At 36.1% G+C, this 15,876-nt stretch overlaps 1 protein-coding gene across 1 annotated transcript in view; it reads left to right on the top strand.

The window, feature by feature from the left end:
* The window catches only part of ABCB5 (ATP binding cassette subfamily B member 5), a 145,779-nt gene that overhangs the window by 73,572 nt on the left and 56,331 nt on the right, over window positions 1-15,876 (top strand). The window contains exons 16-19 of the mRNA XM_054495454.1: window positions 176-316; window positions 12,785-12,928; window positions 14,197-14,301; window positions 14,435-14,512. Coding sequence (XP_054351429.1) covers window positions 176-316; window positions 12,785-12,928; window positions 14,197-14,301; window positions 14,435-14,512 — 468 coding nt within the window. The remainder of the gene's footprint in view (window positions 1-175; window positions 317-12,784; window positions 12,929-14,196; window positions 14,302-14,434; window positions 14,513-15,876) is intronic.

The raw sequence follows: 15,876 nt of genomic DNA, 5'->3' as shown, positions 1-15,876 counted from the left end.
AGTATGAGATAGACTTAGCTCTCTATCAAGCCTGAGACCTGTTCAGCAAGAACTACATTAGAATATGCCACTTTCAATAGAAAAGGCGATAACAGCTTTAAAGAGATGCTTAATAAGTTTTCATTGAATTTTTAAGGCATTCTTATAATGATAACCTGTATATTCTTCCTGTAAGGATATTAAAAAAGCTGATGAACAGATGGAGTCAATGATATATTCTACTGAAAGAAAGACCAACTCACTTCCTCTGCGCTCTGTGAATAGCATCAAGTCAGACTTCACTGACAAGGCTGAAGAATCCACCCAATCTAAAGAGGTAATGGCTCAGCAATCAACCAGTTTTTCCTGCATGTTTTCTAATTTTGATTTAATCCTTACAAAATTTAAAATTTATTTATAGTAAAATATTACTGTAGCACTAAGCTCACAAAACATGTCTTTCCCAAACTTCGCTCTAGCATCAGTGTGACACTCTAGGTAAGGCTGTCTAATAAGGCTGCATTTATATCAGAGGTCCTTCTTTATTGGGGAAAAAAAAAATCTCATGAGACTGTTACATGATGTTTTTCCTATGAAGCAAACCATAGGTTAAAACAGTGCCTTGGCAAATGTGATACAGATACCAATGGTGATGCTCAAGATTAATTTGAGTCAGATCAGAGGCATAAATGCATGCCACTCCCGGAATGCAGATAGGCCCAGCACATACACGACCCAGGCTTGCAGTCCCAGGGCACAACCTGAGAAGCCTTGCTCACTTGGATGGGAGTATTTGTTCCCATGCTTACTGTGCGCACTCCTACCCCCAAGCCCCCAGGCTCTGCGTGAGCCCCACAGCACCTGCTTTGACTCTCCTTCCGCTGATACCCCTCATACCTCCCAGCAGTTCCCATCTGCACCTGAAGTCTCACTTCTCTGTCTCAATTCCACTTTCCTTCTCTTAACATGCCCAACACCTGCTTTGAGCCTCCACCCCACATCCTGAACATTCTCTGCAGCACCCTTTTACAAAACACCCTTCTATCTTAATCTCACCTTAACCCATGCTTCTCCCAGCCTCCCCATTCACTGAGCTCCAGCCCTCTTCCCAAACCCAGTTGATCTTTGCTAGCCCCTGGTGCTCTGTAACCTCACATGCCTTGAAATCCCTCACCCTTGCCTCTGTATCTCAGCTTCAGTCCCCTAACCTCCAGTATCCATACCATCCCACACCTATCCTTGGCCCATTGTTTCCTCCCAAACTAGAGTTTCCTTCTTCTCCTTGGGACTGACAGAGACTTGAGATTGAATCACCTCTTAGCCCATCTTCATGCCCACTTTCCTTGGTCTCATCTGTCAATTATCTGCCTGAAGCCCCTGGATTATCTGACCCAAAACCCCTCTTGCCCTTCTCTGGCATTGCTAATCTATTGCTTTTAATTTTAGCTACAACTCTTTCCTTTTAGGTATGTGGTCCTCTATAGCCATTTACACTTAGACATTTTTCCTTTTCTGCTAATTTTATTTTTTAAGTCCATTTAAATAAATAAGCATGCAAAGAAAAATAATGGCATAGATGGTATACCATATGACAAATGTATGTTAAGAATATAGTACAAGAAAGTTTGTACTGAGACACTAGGCAAGAGTGGAGGAAACACTGTGTTAAAACATCTATTGACAGCTGCTGGACCTGCCTCAGCAATTGCTGAAAACACTATGGAAATCTGCCTCTAAGTCTAAAAATTCACCATATTTATGAAGTGGATTTTCAAAACCTAAGAAAGATAAAAAACAGAAAATTAAAAAGGAATTTCCAGATTTCTGGACAAAATTATATAATTGGTTTACAATCTGATACAACTACGTGCTCCACACACGGAAATGATAAAATATAAAATGAGAAAAAACAATAAAATGTATCTAGGCTCTAAAACAGGAGGAATATCTCTTCACACCAGAACTAGAGCAAAAGCACAAAGTGGTGAGCTGGACACTAGTCACAGACCTGCTCTGAAAAGGAGGCTGAAAAACCTGGTTAGCCAATGCCTGGAGCTAAAGCTTATAGAAATCCGTGAGCCTGGGGAAGCAGGAAACAGAGAAAGTGTCCTACAACCAAGAACCGAAATAAGCTAAGGAGTGGCTCAATGGCCATATTTTTAAGGGACTCTTTCAGACTGTGGTAATCCAGTAAAAAATAAACAAGGAGGTGAAGAGACTGTAATAATCAATAATGAGCTGGGGACAGTGACAGGTCTATAATAATAGCTACAAGAGAGGTTAAGGTAGGAGGATCGCTTGAGCTTAGGAGTTCAAGGTGCAGTGAGCTATGATCATGCCACTATACCCCAGCCTGAATGACAGAGCAAAAACCCAACTCTGAAATAAATAAAAATAAAATAAATAGGCCAGGTGAGTGGCTCACGCCTGTAATCCCAGCACTTTGGGAGGCTGAGGCGGGCAGATCACTTGAGGCCAGGAGTTCGACACCAGCCTGACCAACATGGTGAAATCCTGTCTCTACTAAAAATACAAAAAATTTGGTGGGCGTGATGGCACATGCCTGTAATGTGCTACTCAGGAGGCTGAGGCAGGAGAATTGCTTGAATCCGGGAGGCAGAGGTTGCAGTGAGCTAAGATCATGCCACTGCACTCCAGCCTAGGCAACAGAGTGAGACTCTGTCTCAAAAAACAAACCAAAAAAACAAAATAAAATAAGATAAACAAAGATCAATAATGAAATGAAAAAGAAATGGAGCAGTATTTTAGAACAGAGTTAATGGCAGTTCTATTAGTCTGGGTCCAGTCAGGAGATAGAAAGCACACAATGAAAGAGAAAGTTTAGTATAATGAATCATTAAGAGGGGATTGTAGTATGGGGAGTTGGGTAGCGAAAGTTAAGACATCTCTACCATCTCACACCAGTTAGAATGGCGATCATTAAAAAGTCAGGAAACAACAGGTTCTGGAGAGGATGTGGAGAAATAGGAACACTTTTACACTGTTAGTGGGACTGTAAACTAGTTCAACCATTGTGGAAGACAGTGTGGCAATTCCTCAAGGATCTAGAACTAGAAATACCATTTGACCCAGCCATCCCATTACTGGGTATATAGCCAAAGGATTATAAATCATGCTGCTATAAAGACATATGCACACATACGTTTATTGCAGCACTATTCACAATAGCAAAGACTTGGAACCAACCCAAATGCCCATCAATGATAGACTGGATTTAGAAAATGTGGCACATATACACCATGGAATACTATGCAGCCATAAAAAAAGGAAGAGTTCATATCCTTTGTAGGGACATAGATGAAGCTGGAAACCATCATTCTCAGCACACTAACACAAGGACAGAAAACCAAACACCACATGTTCACACTCATAGGTGGGAACTGAACAATGAGAACACTTGGACATAGGAAGGGGAACATCACACACCAGGGCCTGTGGTGGGGTTGGGGGAGGGTGGAGGGATAGCATTAGGAGATATAACTAATGTAAATGACGAGTTAATGGGTGTGGCACACCAACATGGCACATGTATACATATGTAACAAACCTGCACGTTGTGCACACGTACCCTAGAACTTAAAGTATAATAATAAGATAATAATAATAATAATAAAAGAAAGTTAAGACACCTCTAAAGAATACAGAAGTAGCAGATAAAAGTAGCACCCCACTACCCCTGGAGTGAAGTACAGCACCCATCGATGATCCCTTTCTTCTCTCCCAGCAAGGTGGAGAGGCATACCTCAATGGAAAGGGCACAGCTGTGGCTCACTGGATGGCAGAGAAGTTGCTGTGGTACCTTGCTGGTGGGGTTTGCTGGAAATCTGCCCTCAAGGGTGGTAAGGGAGGCCTTCCACAGGATGGTGCTGAGCTTCAGAACCTGACAGGTGCTGGGGAAACTACTGGCCACTGGGCACTCTTGGAACAAGAAGCTAGCCAAGATTGTCATCTGCAGGAGTCTAGGGCAGTTCTGCATGTGGGAGGGTGCAGGCATTAGTGACCTGGCTGAGACATAGGACTGTGCTCATAGTTATGCCTTCATAACCTAAGCCAAGAGCTAGAGAAGGCACCCAGTGGCCACACAGAAGAGAAAGCTGCACTCTGCAGGCACCTGCCTCTGAAAAACTATGCAGGCAGAACAGAGGAGAAAAAACTCATCCTGCAGGAGCTTTCCCAGGGAGCACCAGAAAGATCAGGAAGAAAAACCTCCTCCTGCAATGTCTTTGCTGCACCCTCTACTGACAGGGCTTAACCTCTTGCCCACTGGTAAAGGAGAAATATTTATTAGGCAAAAAAGTGAATTTGAACCAGAGACGCAATAAGTCAATAACCAGGACGGGGTGGTAATATTTCAGACAGGGGCACAGCAAGCATGACGGCCTGGATATGGGTGTCGCAATGACTAAGCACAGGGGTAGGCAGCAAGGCATGTGGGACACTGAGGGACAGGATCATGCAGGGCCTCTTAGGCCATCATGACAAGTTTGGATTCTATTCTTCCTCTAACAAAAAACCTTCAGGAGTTTTTAACCAGTGGTTCATGACCTATAGGGAATTTCTGAATAGATTTCAGAGCCCATTAACCTGAATGAATAAAAAATCACAACTTTTTCCCCCATTAACCCTTGATAGAAATGTAACATTTACTTTGTGAATCTAAGCAACAAACAATAGTATTACCAGTATCTGTGACGTCACGAACGAATACCACAGAAATTTTAATATAACATTACACTTATAGATAATTTAAAATATATTTATTCATCATTATTATATCATATGTTATGTTCTAATAATGAAGCACATATATAACTGTATCACAACTTTGGGTTACTTGTTAAATATTTTGAATACAATGTTTCAATGGAATTGGCTTTCTTGGAGTCCTATGTATCATTTAGTACCTTTAAACATTTTTTCAGGGAAGGAGTCCATAGACTTCACCAGTCTTCCAAAGGAGTCCACGAAATAAAACAGGTGAAGCACTGTTGCATTAGAGGATCTTATTCGGAAGGGCACATGGTCTGATTTACTCCATGTGGCTACAATTTGGAGAACAGTCTGTGGGGGCCAGAGTAAGATGAGGGAAAGCAGAACAGAGAGGAGATGGTGGCGACTGAATAATGAACTTGATTGGTCTCACTAAAGCTGTCAGCAGAGAAATAAAATATAGATGGATAAAAGAGTAGGACAGGGGAATGAGACTCAGGACCCTGCGCCATTTAGATTCGGATAGAAAAAGTCACTAGTGAAGGGATCCTAACAAATGGCTGGCAAAATAAGAGGAAACCCAGGAGAGTGTTGTATCACAGACACCAAAAAAGAAAAGTGGTACAGAAAAAGGAAGAGATCATTTGTGTTAATTGCCGTGAAAAATCACATAAAATTAGAGATTTTCACTTTCAACCAAGATAGTTTCACAGGGACTAGATTTACTTTCCTGCTTGATACAACTAAGAAACTAAACAAAATATGTGAAATAATGGCTTCTGACATTGGACATCATGCAAAATAGGATAGTGATCTCTGTGGAAGGAGAAATAAATGAGATGAACCTTGTCACTGACCCAGTTTAAGGTCTGAGTAGTTTTCAGGCCTCAGAGCCGAGAGGGAAAACACAGACAAAACCCAATGGACTCTTTTTTTTTTTTTTTTTTTTTTTGAGACGGAGTTTCACTCTTGTTGCTCAGGCTAGAGTGCAATGGCGCAATCTCGACTCACCCCAACCTCTGCCTCCCGAAACTCAATGGACTTTGAGTTGAGGAGACAGAGCTAAGGGTTGAAGGAGGCCAAAGCAGCTAGAGGTTTCAGAGCAAAGAACCGGAGAGGAGAGAACTTCTCAGAAAGAGAGAAGCCCAGAGATCTGCAGAGGTTCTCCTTTGAGTCTTCATCTGACTACTGATCAGTGTATTTATTAAGGAAACTACCAGAGGCAGGCTATATATCTACCAGAAAAGATTAAAAGGAGCAATTCTTAGAACTCACACAGGGCCAGGAAAAGTTCTTATTAAACTAACTGGAGTAGAAAATCTTTAAATTCACGAGACACTGGGTAAAGTGTTAAGAAAGATATTGCCTCAGAGGGGAAAATAATTAGTCCTAGACTAAACTCCGCACTAAACCTAACTAACAAATCCTAATAGCAAGCCTCAAAAGGATTAAACTGTTTCCAAGTAATTTAAATGTGTCCCAGAACAAGGCTCAATAACATATACAAGAATTCAGAAATACCTAGTCCCCCAAAGTTTAAAATTTACAATGTCTGGCATCCATTCAAAAATCACCAGGCAAGCAAGAAAGCAGGAAAAAAGTACCCAAAATGAAGAGAAAAATCCATCAATAATAGAAATAGACCCGGAAATGGCAGACTTAGTAGAGTTAGTAAAGACATTAAGCATTTATTATATCTATATTCCGTATGTACATATGTCCCCAAAGGAAGTCCAAATCATTGAAGAAATAATGCTTTAAAAATTTGCCAATTTGATGAAAACTTAAAATCCACAGATTCAAGAAACTCAATAAATTCTAAACATAAGAAACATAAGAAATCCTACACCTAGGTATATCGTAATCAAACTACTTAAAACCAGTGTTAAGGAGAAAACTACTAAAGCATCCAGAGAAATTGACACAATATAGATGAGGAAAAAGACAAGAAAGCTACAAACTTCTCATTAGAAACAATGCAAACAAGAAGATAATGGAGCAATATTTTTAAAGCACTGAAAGAAAAAGAAAACACCTCAAATCAGAATGCTATTTACAGAAAAATGCCTAATAAAAAGGAAGGCAAAATTCAGACATTTTCAGAAATGAAAGGTTAAAATAATTAACTACCAGCACACCTACACTATAAGAAATATTAAAGGCAGTCCTTTGGGCAGAAGGAAAGTGATACTAGATGGAAATCTGAATATACACAAAGGAATGAAGAATATCAGTAATAGTAAATATACAAGTTACTATAAAAGAATGGTTTGTATATTTACATTTTTGATATGTTTAAAAGCATATTTATTTTTCAAAGAAAAAAGAACATTATATTATGGGTTTTTTTTTACACAAGTATTAGTAAAATGTTTGAAAACAATAGCCAAAACACTGGGAAAAAGAAACTAAAGTATTATATTTTAAGGTTCCTAAGTGGTATATAACATTGTCTGAAGGTAGATTGTGATGTTAAGGACAGCCAAAGTAATTTTCTTAGAGCAAACAACATTACTAGGGATAAAGAAGTTTCTTTCAAAATTAAAAAGGAATCAGTTTATCCAGAACTGCAAATAGACAAATCTCCAATTGTATTCAGAGATTTCAACACCCTTCTACTAAATCTTAGTAGAACAAGTAAATAGAAATTTGGCAGAAATATAGATGACTTTAATAGCACTATCAACAAATTTGACCTAATAAACATTTGTAGAAGACTTCACATATTAACAACAGAGTATGTCTTCTTTTCAAATGCACTTGAAACATTTACCAAAATAGACCATATTCTGGACTATAACACAAGTCTCAATAAACTTTTAAAAAAGTCACATAATGCCAGCCTGGGTAACATAGGGAGACACTGTATCTACAAAAAAATAATAATAATTAACCAGGGATAGTGGCATGTACCTGTAGTCCCAGCTACTGGGAGGCTGATGTAGGAGGATTGCTTGAACCCAAGACTTTGAGGCTGCAGTGAGCTATGATTGCATTATCGTACCCCATGTTGGGTAACAGAACAAGATCCTGTCTCAAAAAAAAAAAAAAAAATCAAGAAATGCAAAGTATATTACCTGACCAATATGGAATTAAGTCAGAAGTCAATAACAGAAAGTAGTCTGGGAAACCTTGAAATATTTATAAACTACATAACTCACTTCTAAATAAGCACAAATCAAAGCAAAAATCAAAAGAGAAACTCAAAAGTGTTTTGAATTGAACAAAAATGAACACTGAACATATCAAAATGTATAGGAAGCTTAAAGTGATACTGAGAAAGAAACTTGTACCACTAAACACCTATACTATCTAAAAATCTCAAATTAATATACTAAGTTTCCACCTTAAGATACCAGAAGGAAGAAAATAATAAAGAAAAATCAATCAAATCCAAAGTTGGTTCTCTGGGAACATCAATATTGAACTCACTGAGCAAGAAAAAAAAGAAGATACAAACTGCCAACATCAAGAATGAAAGAGCTGACATCACTACAGATTCTACATACATTAAAAGACTAATAAAATAATCTTATTAAAACATTTATGCAAACAAGTCCTACAACTCAGATGAAATGAGCAAATTCCCTAAAGTTTACAAACTACCAAAGCCCACTCAAGAATAAATTGATAGTTTGAATATTCTTACATTTATTTTAAAAAATTGAATCTGTGGTTAAATTCCTCTTTCCCTAAAAAAAAAAAAAAAAAAAAAAAACAAATTTAAGCCATATGGCTTTACTGATGAATTCTATTTAAAAAAAGTGATAAGGAAGAAGTTCTTGTTCTATGAGACCAGCATCATTACTCTGATATCAAAATTAGACAATGAGATTACAAAAAAATAAAATTATAGACAAATATCAGCCATGAACATAGATGAAAGAATTCTCAACAAAATGCAACAAATCTAATCCAACCATATAGAAAAAGAATAATATATCATCACCAAGTAGGATTGTTCTAAAAAGTGAAAAGTTGGTTTAACATTCAGAAATTAATGTAATTCTCCTAATTAAAAAAATTAAAAAGAAAAAACCAATTATCTCAATCAATGCAGAAAACCCATGTGATAAAATACCCCATCCATTTCTGATAACTCTCAGTAAGTAACGAATTAAAAGAAATTCCTTCAACCTGATAAAAGGCAGCTACAAAAAACAACGGCTAACATCATACTAAATGGTGAAAGACTAAGATCAAGAACAAGGCAAGGGCATACACTACATCTATTGAACATTGTACTGGAAGTTCTGGCCTGTTCAATAAGGTAAGAAAATAAAAGCATCCAGGTAAGAAAGGAACATGTAGGAGTGTCTTTATTCACAGATGGCATGATTACTTATGCAAACAATCTTATGGAATCTACACATACATACACACATGTACTAAAACTAATAAAGTTTAGCAAGGTTGTAGAATACGTGACAATATACTAAAATCAATTCCAATTCTATATACTACAAATGGAAAGTGGGAAATTAAAATTAAAAAAATAATTTTATGTACAATAGTACCAAAATATTAAATTATAGGGAATAAATGAGATAAGAGATTGTAAAACCCACACACTGCAATCTATAAAATATTACAGAGAAAAACTACTGAGAAAAATAGACCAAATAAATTAAAAGATATTTTCAATGTGAGTGAATAAGAAAATTCAGTATAGTTAAGATGTTCTTTCTCCCCAAATTGAATTCACACGGAAATGCAGAAAGCCAAAATAGGCAAAATAATTTTTTTAAAAAAAGAGCAAAGTTGGAAGAAGGATACTACCTGATTTCAATTCTGTTTCAACTACTATATAAAGCTAATTACTAATTCTCATTTCAATTACCTATAGAACTATAGTAATCAAAACATTTCATTGGCATACAAATAGACAAATAGATCAATGGAACAGAAAAGAGAGCTAAGAAATAGTCCCATACATAAATGGTCAATTGCTTTTCAACACAAGTGCAAAGGCAACTCAATTAACAATTTTTTTTTTCAAAAAATGATTCTGGATCAATTATATATCTATAGACAAAATAATCAACCACAACCCATACCTCAAACCACAGATGAAAATTAACTCAAAATGGATTAAAGCCCTTACTGTAAAACCTAAAACAATAAAACTTCTATAAGAAAATGCAATAAAAAAATCTTCACGACTTTGTGTTAAGCAAAGATTTCCTAAATATAACAACAAATGCATAATTTATAAATGAAAAAAATTGATAAGTCAGACATTACCAAAATCAAGAACTTCATTATTTTTAAAACACTTTAAAGAAAATGAAAAGGATAGACCATAAACTAGGGGAAAATGTTTGTAAATCACATATCTGATCAGGACTTGTATCCAAAAAAATATAAAGAAATCCCAAAGCATAATAATAAAAATACAAACAACCCAATTAAATGTCGGCAAAAGATTTGAATAGGCATTTTGCTAAACAAGATGAGCAAATTGGAAATAAGCACACAAAAAGATGCCCAACGTGGTTAGTCATTTCAGAAATGCAAAAGAAAATCGCAATGAGAAATCACTATACACCTGTTAGAATGGTTAAATCTAAAAAGACTGACTGTGCCAAATATTGATGATGGTGGGGCGCAACTGGAGCTTATTTAGCTGGTGGGAGTATAAAATGCTAAAGCTACTTTGGAAAATAATTTGTCAGTTTCTTAAAAAACACTCACCTACTAAATGACCCAGCCATTTCATTTCTAGATATTTGCTCAAGAGAAATGAAAATGTATGTCCACACAAAGCCTTGTATATGAATGTTCATAGCAGTTTTATGTGTAATAGTCTAAAAGTGGGAACCACTCAAATTTATATCAACAGGTGGATGGATAATAATTTGTGAGATAGCTATACAAAGAAATGCTATGCAGCAATAAAAAGAAATGATATGCTGATTTATGCAGCAGCATGGATAAATGGCAAAATAAGTATGTTGAGCAAAAGAAGCTATCTGAAAAGGAGTAGATAATGTATGATTTCATTTATATAATGTTCTAAAAATGCAAACTAATCTATAGTGACTGAAAGCATACCAGTAGTTGCAGGAGGAAGGGGGGAAGAGGACTGGCAACTAAGAAGTGTGGAGAGAGGGATGATAAAAAAGCAGGAGAAAACTTCTGAGGGTAATGGATATGTTTATTATCTTGACTTTTTTGATCTTTTCTTGAGTCTGTAGCAGTGTTCAAATTTATCAAATTATACATTTCAAATATGTGCACTTTATTATATGAAAACTATAACTCAAGAAAGCTGTAAAATGTATCAAATGAAATTTAAAATATTTTAAATATCACTTTTTAACTTTTTAACACTCATGTCATATCTCTTTATGTCTATAATTTTATGTTTTGTATCAGATTATTTTAACGCATGTATAACCTGTCTCATATTTAAGTAACACAGCCTATTTTATGATTTTACTGAAATTTTTGTTTTGTTTTTATCTTATTTACTTCTTTTCTATCTTGACAACACTATTTAAATGATACCATTTTAAATCTTTCATTGTGTATTTTCCCAGAGGCAAAAGAACATCTTTAAATTACCTATGTAATGTAGATCATTCTATAGGAGGAAGATAGCCCTCCCAATTTCCTGGCTCTGTAATTTACTGGTGTCCTGGGACATGCTAAACCTTAATTTCCTTACCAAATAAGGTAATTTTGTAAAGCACTTAGTTCCATGCTCAGTGCCTGATAAAGAGTTAGTGTGCAACTTTTTAAATTTTTGTATATTCTTTTGAACAGTGACCTAACTGAAATGTTGTGCCCTTTTTGATGATGAGCTTTAGAAAACTTCAGCAGGAAAAATGATGGATACAATCAAATTATTAAGTCATCCAATATAAATGTGGGTTAGCCACCCTGAAAATGGACTTTAAAGGCATCAGAATTTCAAAGTTCTGTTGTCCAAACAACAGTCCGCATTATAGTGGCCAGACTGAGAATAGAACAAGAATTATAAACTATTTTATAGTCTTTCTTGAGGAATTCTCTGGTTATTAGGTCCATAAATGTCATTATTTTAAGAGTGAATGCCATGAGGAAGTTTTAATGAATGAAATACCAAAGAATTCACTGTCTACTTTCCTACTGAGAATAATTACTCACCACAAAGCTGTTCAGAAGAATTTTTAAGATTCTGAAATCCACTACTTATTGCAGACAAGAGCAAAGAGAGATCGTCATCGTATTATTTATCCTCTGGCCACTGTGACCACTGCCTCCCCTTGTCACCTTCCACGTATCCTCGGAAGGGCTGGCAGACCCAGAATGACTACTTGCATTGTGCTTTCTCTTTATAAAACCTGAAATTTTGTGTAATATAATCCTTCCTCTGTAATAACATCAGAAACAGCAATGACTGCTAGCATTTATTGGGTGTTTATTGTTTGCAAATACAGTGAGTCGCAAATGTACTGAATAAAGCTTAATTGTATAAACAGTCCTACAAGATAGGAACTGATACCACTCCCCTTGGAAAAATGAGGAGACAGGCTTGGTGAGTTTAAATAATGTGCTCAGATATTGCAATAATTTGCTTATAAATAAGAACTCCAAAACAATCCAAGGTATTAGGAAAATGTTTTTGTAAATACATCATGAAACTTTCCAACTTTCAAGTTTGAGATCGTAATGAAACTTTTACCTTCTGCATTTTCTTTTCTTAGCTTCTGCTTAGATTTTTTTCTTATCCTGTAGTACAATATTCCATCCAGTTTAACAAGAGTAAAGAAAAACACACCTGCCATTTCTTTTGTGACCCTTAAAAATTACATGTGAGTTAATTGTACTTTTTAAATGATAGCAACGGAGTGAAATGCCAAAAAGTGATATTGCACAAATAGTCACCTGTGGCAAAGCTTCCTTTATTTTATGCTTTAGGGTCATCATTAATAATATGGGCAGTGAATTTTTTAAGAAAAATATTTTCTACCCTGCTGTCTGTTATATTTGATGTTATACATTATAATTCTGTTTATGATGGGCTAACTTCCCTAGATTCTGTTATGCACACAAACTGGCATTTTTAACCAACATATTTTATTTTTAGATAAGTCTTCCTGAAGTCTCTCTATTAAAAATTTTAAAGTTAAACAAGCCTGAATGGCCTTTTGTGGTTCTGGGAACACTGGCTTCTGTTCTAAATGGAACTGTTCATCCGGTATTTTCCATCATCTTTGCAAAAATTATAACCGTAAGTAAAACAAATTTGCTAATACTTTCAGCAATTTAAAGAAAGTATGACCTGAGAGAACAAGCTTGTATCAGTCTGAACCACAAGGGGAAAATTGGGACTTTTAGTGGGCCGCCCCTAGTGTGGGGTCCATGATAGGAAGGTTAATTAATGTTCCCAGGAGATAAGCCAGCATCTCTTGTAAAGTGTGTGGCTGGGCCTTGTTGACTGGGCAATCAGTGAAGAAATTGCTTTGTTTTCTAATTTTGACTCCAGTGCTGGATCAGCATTCCAAAACACTGAAGAAATAAAATAGGCAAATACAACTACTTTCCTTTCAATTAGTGGGTATAGTTGCAATTTCTTTTCTTACCAGCCAGCTCAGGGAGAAGAAATAACAAGAGTCTGGGATTTTGCTTAAGGACTCAGGGCAATTGGTGTGTTTAAGGATCTTACAAGATCCATGCTTACTCTTCAATGTTAACTAAAGTTCTAGCCTGGAACGTCAGTCTCCCTAATTTGCACAGCTATACTTTATCAGTATAAATGCCTGTGTATGTATGTTACTAATTTTTAAGAAAAATTCTGGGGGCACATTAAAAAGCCTCACCTTGCAGGTACTACTTAACTAGAAGAATACTAAGAAACTTGAGTGATCAAAAATTATTCAAAATAATAATTCAAACAAACTGGTGGTTTCTTGGGAAATATACTGTGATAATAATAGATGACTCATTTTTCAGATCTCATATTTATGTAGTTTAAGAGAATTAAAAGCAAGTTATTTTTTATCATAGATAATGTATGCAGATAATAGCATCATGGTGCACTTTTTTCCACAGAAATGTGTGTATAGTTTTATTTTTATGTTGAAATTTATTTTAAGCCAGGTGCAATGGCTCATGCCTGTAATCCCAGCACTTTGGGAGGCAGAGGCAGCTGGATCACTTGAGGTCAAGAGCTCGAGACCAGCCTGCCCAATATAGTGAAACCCCATCTCTACTAAAAACATAAAAATAGCCGGGTGTGGTGGTGCGCGCCTGTAATCCCAGCTACTCGGGAGGCTGAGGCATGAGAATCACTTGAACCTGGGAGGCAGAGGTTGCATTGAGCCAAGACTGAGATCGCGACACTGCACTCCAGCCTGGGCGACAGAGCAAGATTCTGTCTCAAAAAAGAAAAAAAAAAAAGAAATGTATTTTAAAACTCCTGATATACAGAAATTTTCACTTTTTCTGTTTCTTTTATATTTTCCTCCAAACACCTGATAAAAATCTGTTCCTTTTCAGATGTTTGGAAATAATGATAAAACCACATTAAAGCATGATGCAGAAATTTATTCCATGATATTCGTCATTTTGGGTGTTATTTGCTTTGTCAGTTATTTCATGCAGGTAAGCTTTTAATAAATTAAACAAGCCTGAGCATGATTACTTTCTGTTGCCATTCTTTCTATTTGAGTTAAAAATATATCAACTAAATGTTACAAAGGAAAAGAATGTAGATTTTTGTTTGTTTGCTTTTCAGGGATTATTTTATGGCAGAGCAGGGGAAATTTTAACGATGAGATTAAGACACTTGGCCTTCAAAGCCATGTTATATCAGGTCAGTGATAAGTTGAATTTTTTTATTTTATTTAAAATTTATTGTAAAACATTCTAGCTTTAATTCTGTCTCAAGTCAATTTTTGACATAATCTTTCTTTGAAAGCACACTCTTTTTGTTCTGAGCAGCAAAAATCTGATGTCAGAAGTCTTATATTTTTCTAAAAGAAGCAAGTCCAAAAGTGTGATGTTAACAAAATACAGCTTATAGAAAAGAACATAGGATCTACTCATTGTTCCTTGCATTCATCTTGACAAATCTTTCTTTTAATGAATGATGTAGTGTTCTGGGATCAGAATGGAAGGCCAAATTAAAAAGGAGAAGTAAGAGCTACCATATCTTGGGAATGCATCTGAAAAGAAGTTGTTAATTTCTCTGGTTCTAATTCATGTGCATAGCTTAAGTTTTTTGACTCTACACTTCTTAAAGCAGCCAATCTCTCTGCCTTTATCAGAAGAGTCCTGAACTCAGATAACATCGGTCTAGCTGCCAGGTCTGCCTGCCTTATGCAGATGATCAGTCACTGCTGTGAAATAACTAAAAATAGGTGGATCAAGTAGTAATCTTGAGAAGTGAGTCTTGGGGGCAAATGGAAGGAATGTCTCAGACTGGCACCTCTAAAATTCTTTCACGAGGCTAAAATGTATTGGGTTACCCTGAAAGCCATTAATCATTAGTAGCCCTTCACCTCACTTTCCGTCACAAAAGCTCACCAGGCAGGAGCAAATAGCTTCCTGCCAAGATGATTTCTTTTCAGAAATGGAGTTACTGTCACTCCAACTGAGTCGTCAAAACCCATTTTTAAGTCTTATGACTTTAAGGAGCAGTACTCTGAAGGCTGCCATGCAACAGCTGTACTCTTAGGGAGCTACAAGATACAAAACTCAGAGAAGCAAGTCGGAGGTTTCCCATGGCAACACCGTGCTCTAAAGCAATGGGTGACCTTACACCTTCTGTTCAAAAAGGTCCCATTTCTGCTTCTTGTTCCACATTTGGAGACACTCCTTAATCCAGAAAAACACTTTCTTAATCCAGAAAAAGACACTCCTTAATCCAGAAAAACTCCTTAATCCAGAAAAACTCCTTAATCCTACTTGTAGGATCACAAATCAATTTGATGCCAGCACATACCTCTCATGTTAAACTTGTACATTATTATTTTTTAATTTATGAATACTTTATGTCTTTACTGCAAATATTCCAAGAAATAAGTTGAGACTTTAATTAACTAATACTATATTTCATATTTGTTGGCTATTTCTGCTCATTTTTGTTTTTTTTAAATTTATCTTTTTCCCTGTTCAAATAAATTTATTTTAAATTTCTAGAAACTTTAGAAAATGTTTCCTGAATGCCTAGATGTT

This window comes from Pongo pygmaeus, chromosome 6 (genome assembly GCF_028885625.2).
Source record: "Pongo pygmaeus isolate AG05252 chromosome 6, NHGRI_mPonPyg2-v2.0_pri, whole genome shotgun sequence".
Lineage (NCBI taxonomy): Eukaryota > Metazoa > Chordata > Mammalia > Primates > Hominidae > Pongo > Pongo pygmaeus.
The sequence above is the reverse complement of the archived record's forward strand: the minus strand, read 5'-3'. Positions and strand labels throughout refer to the sequence as shown.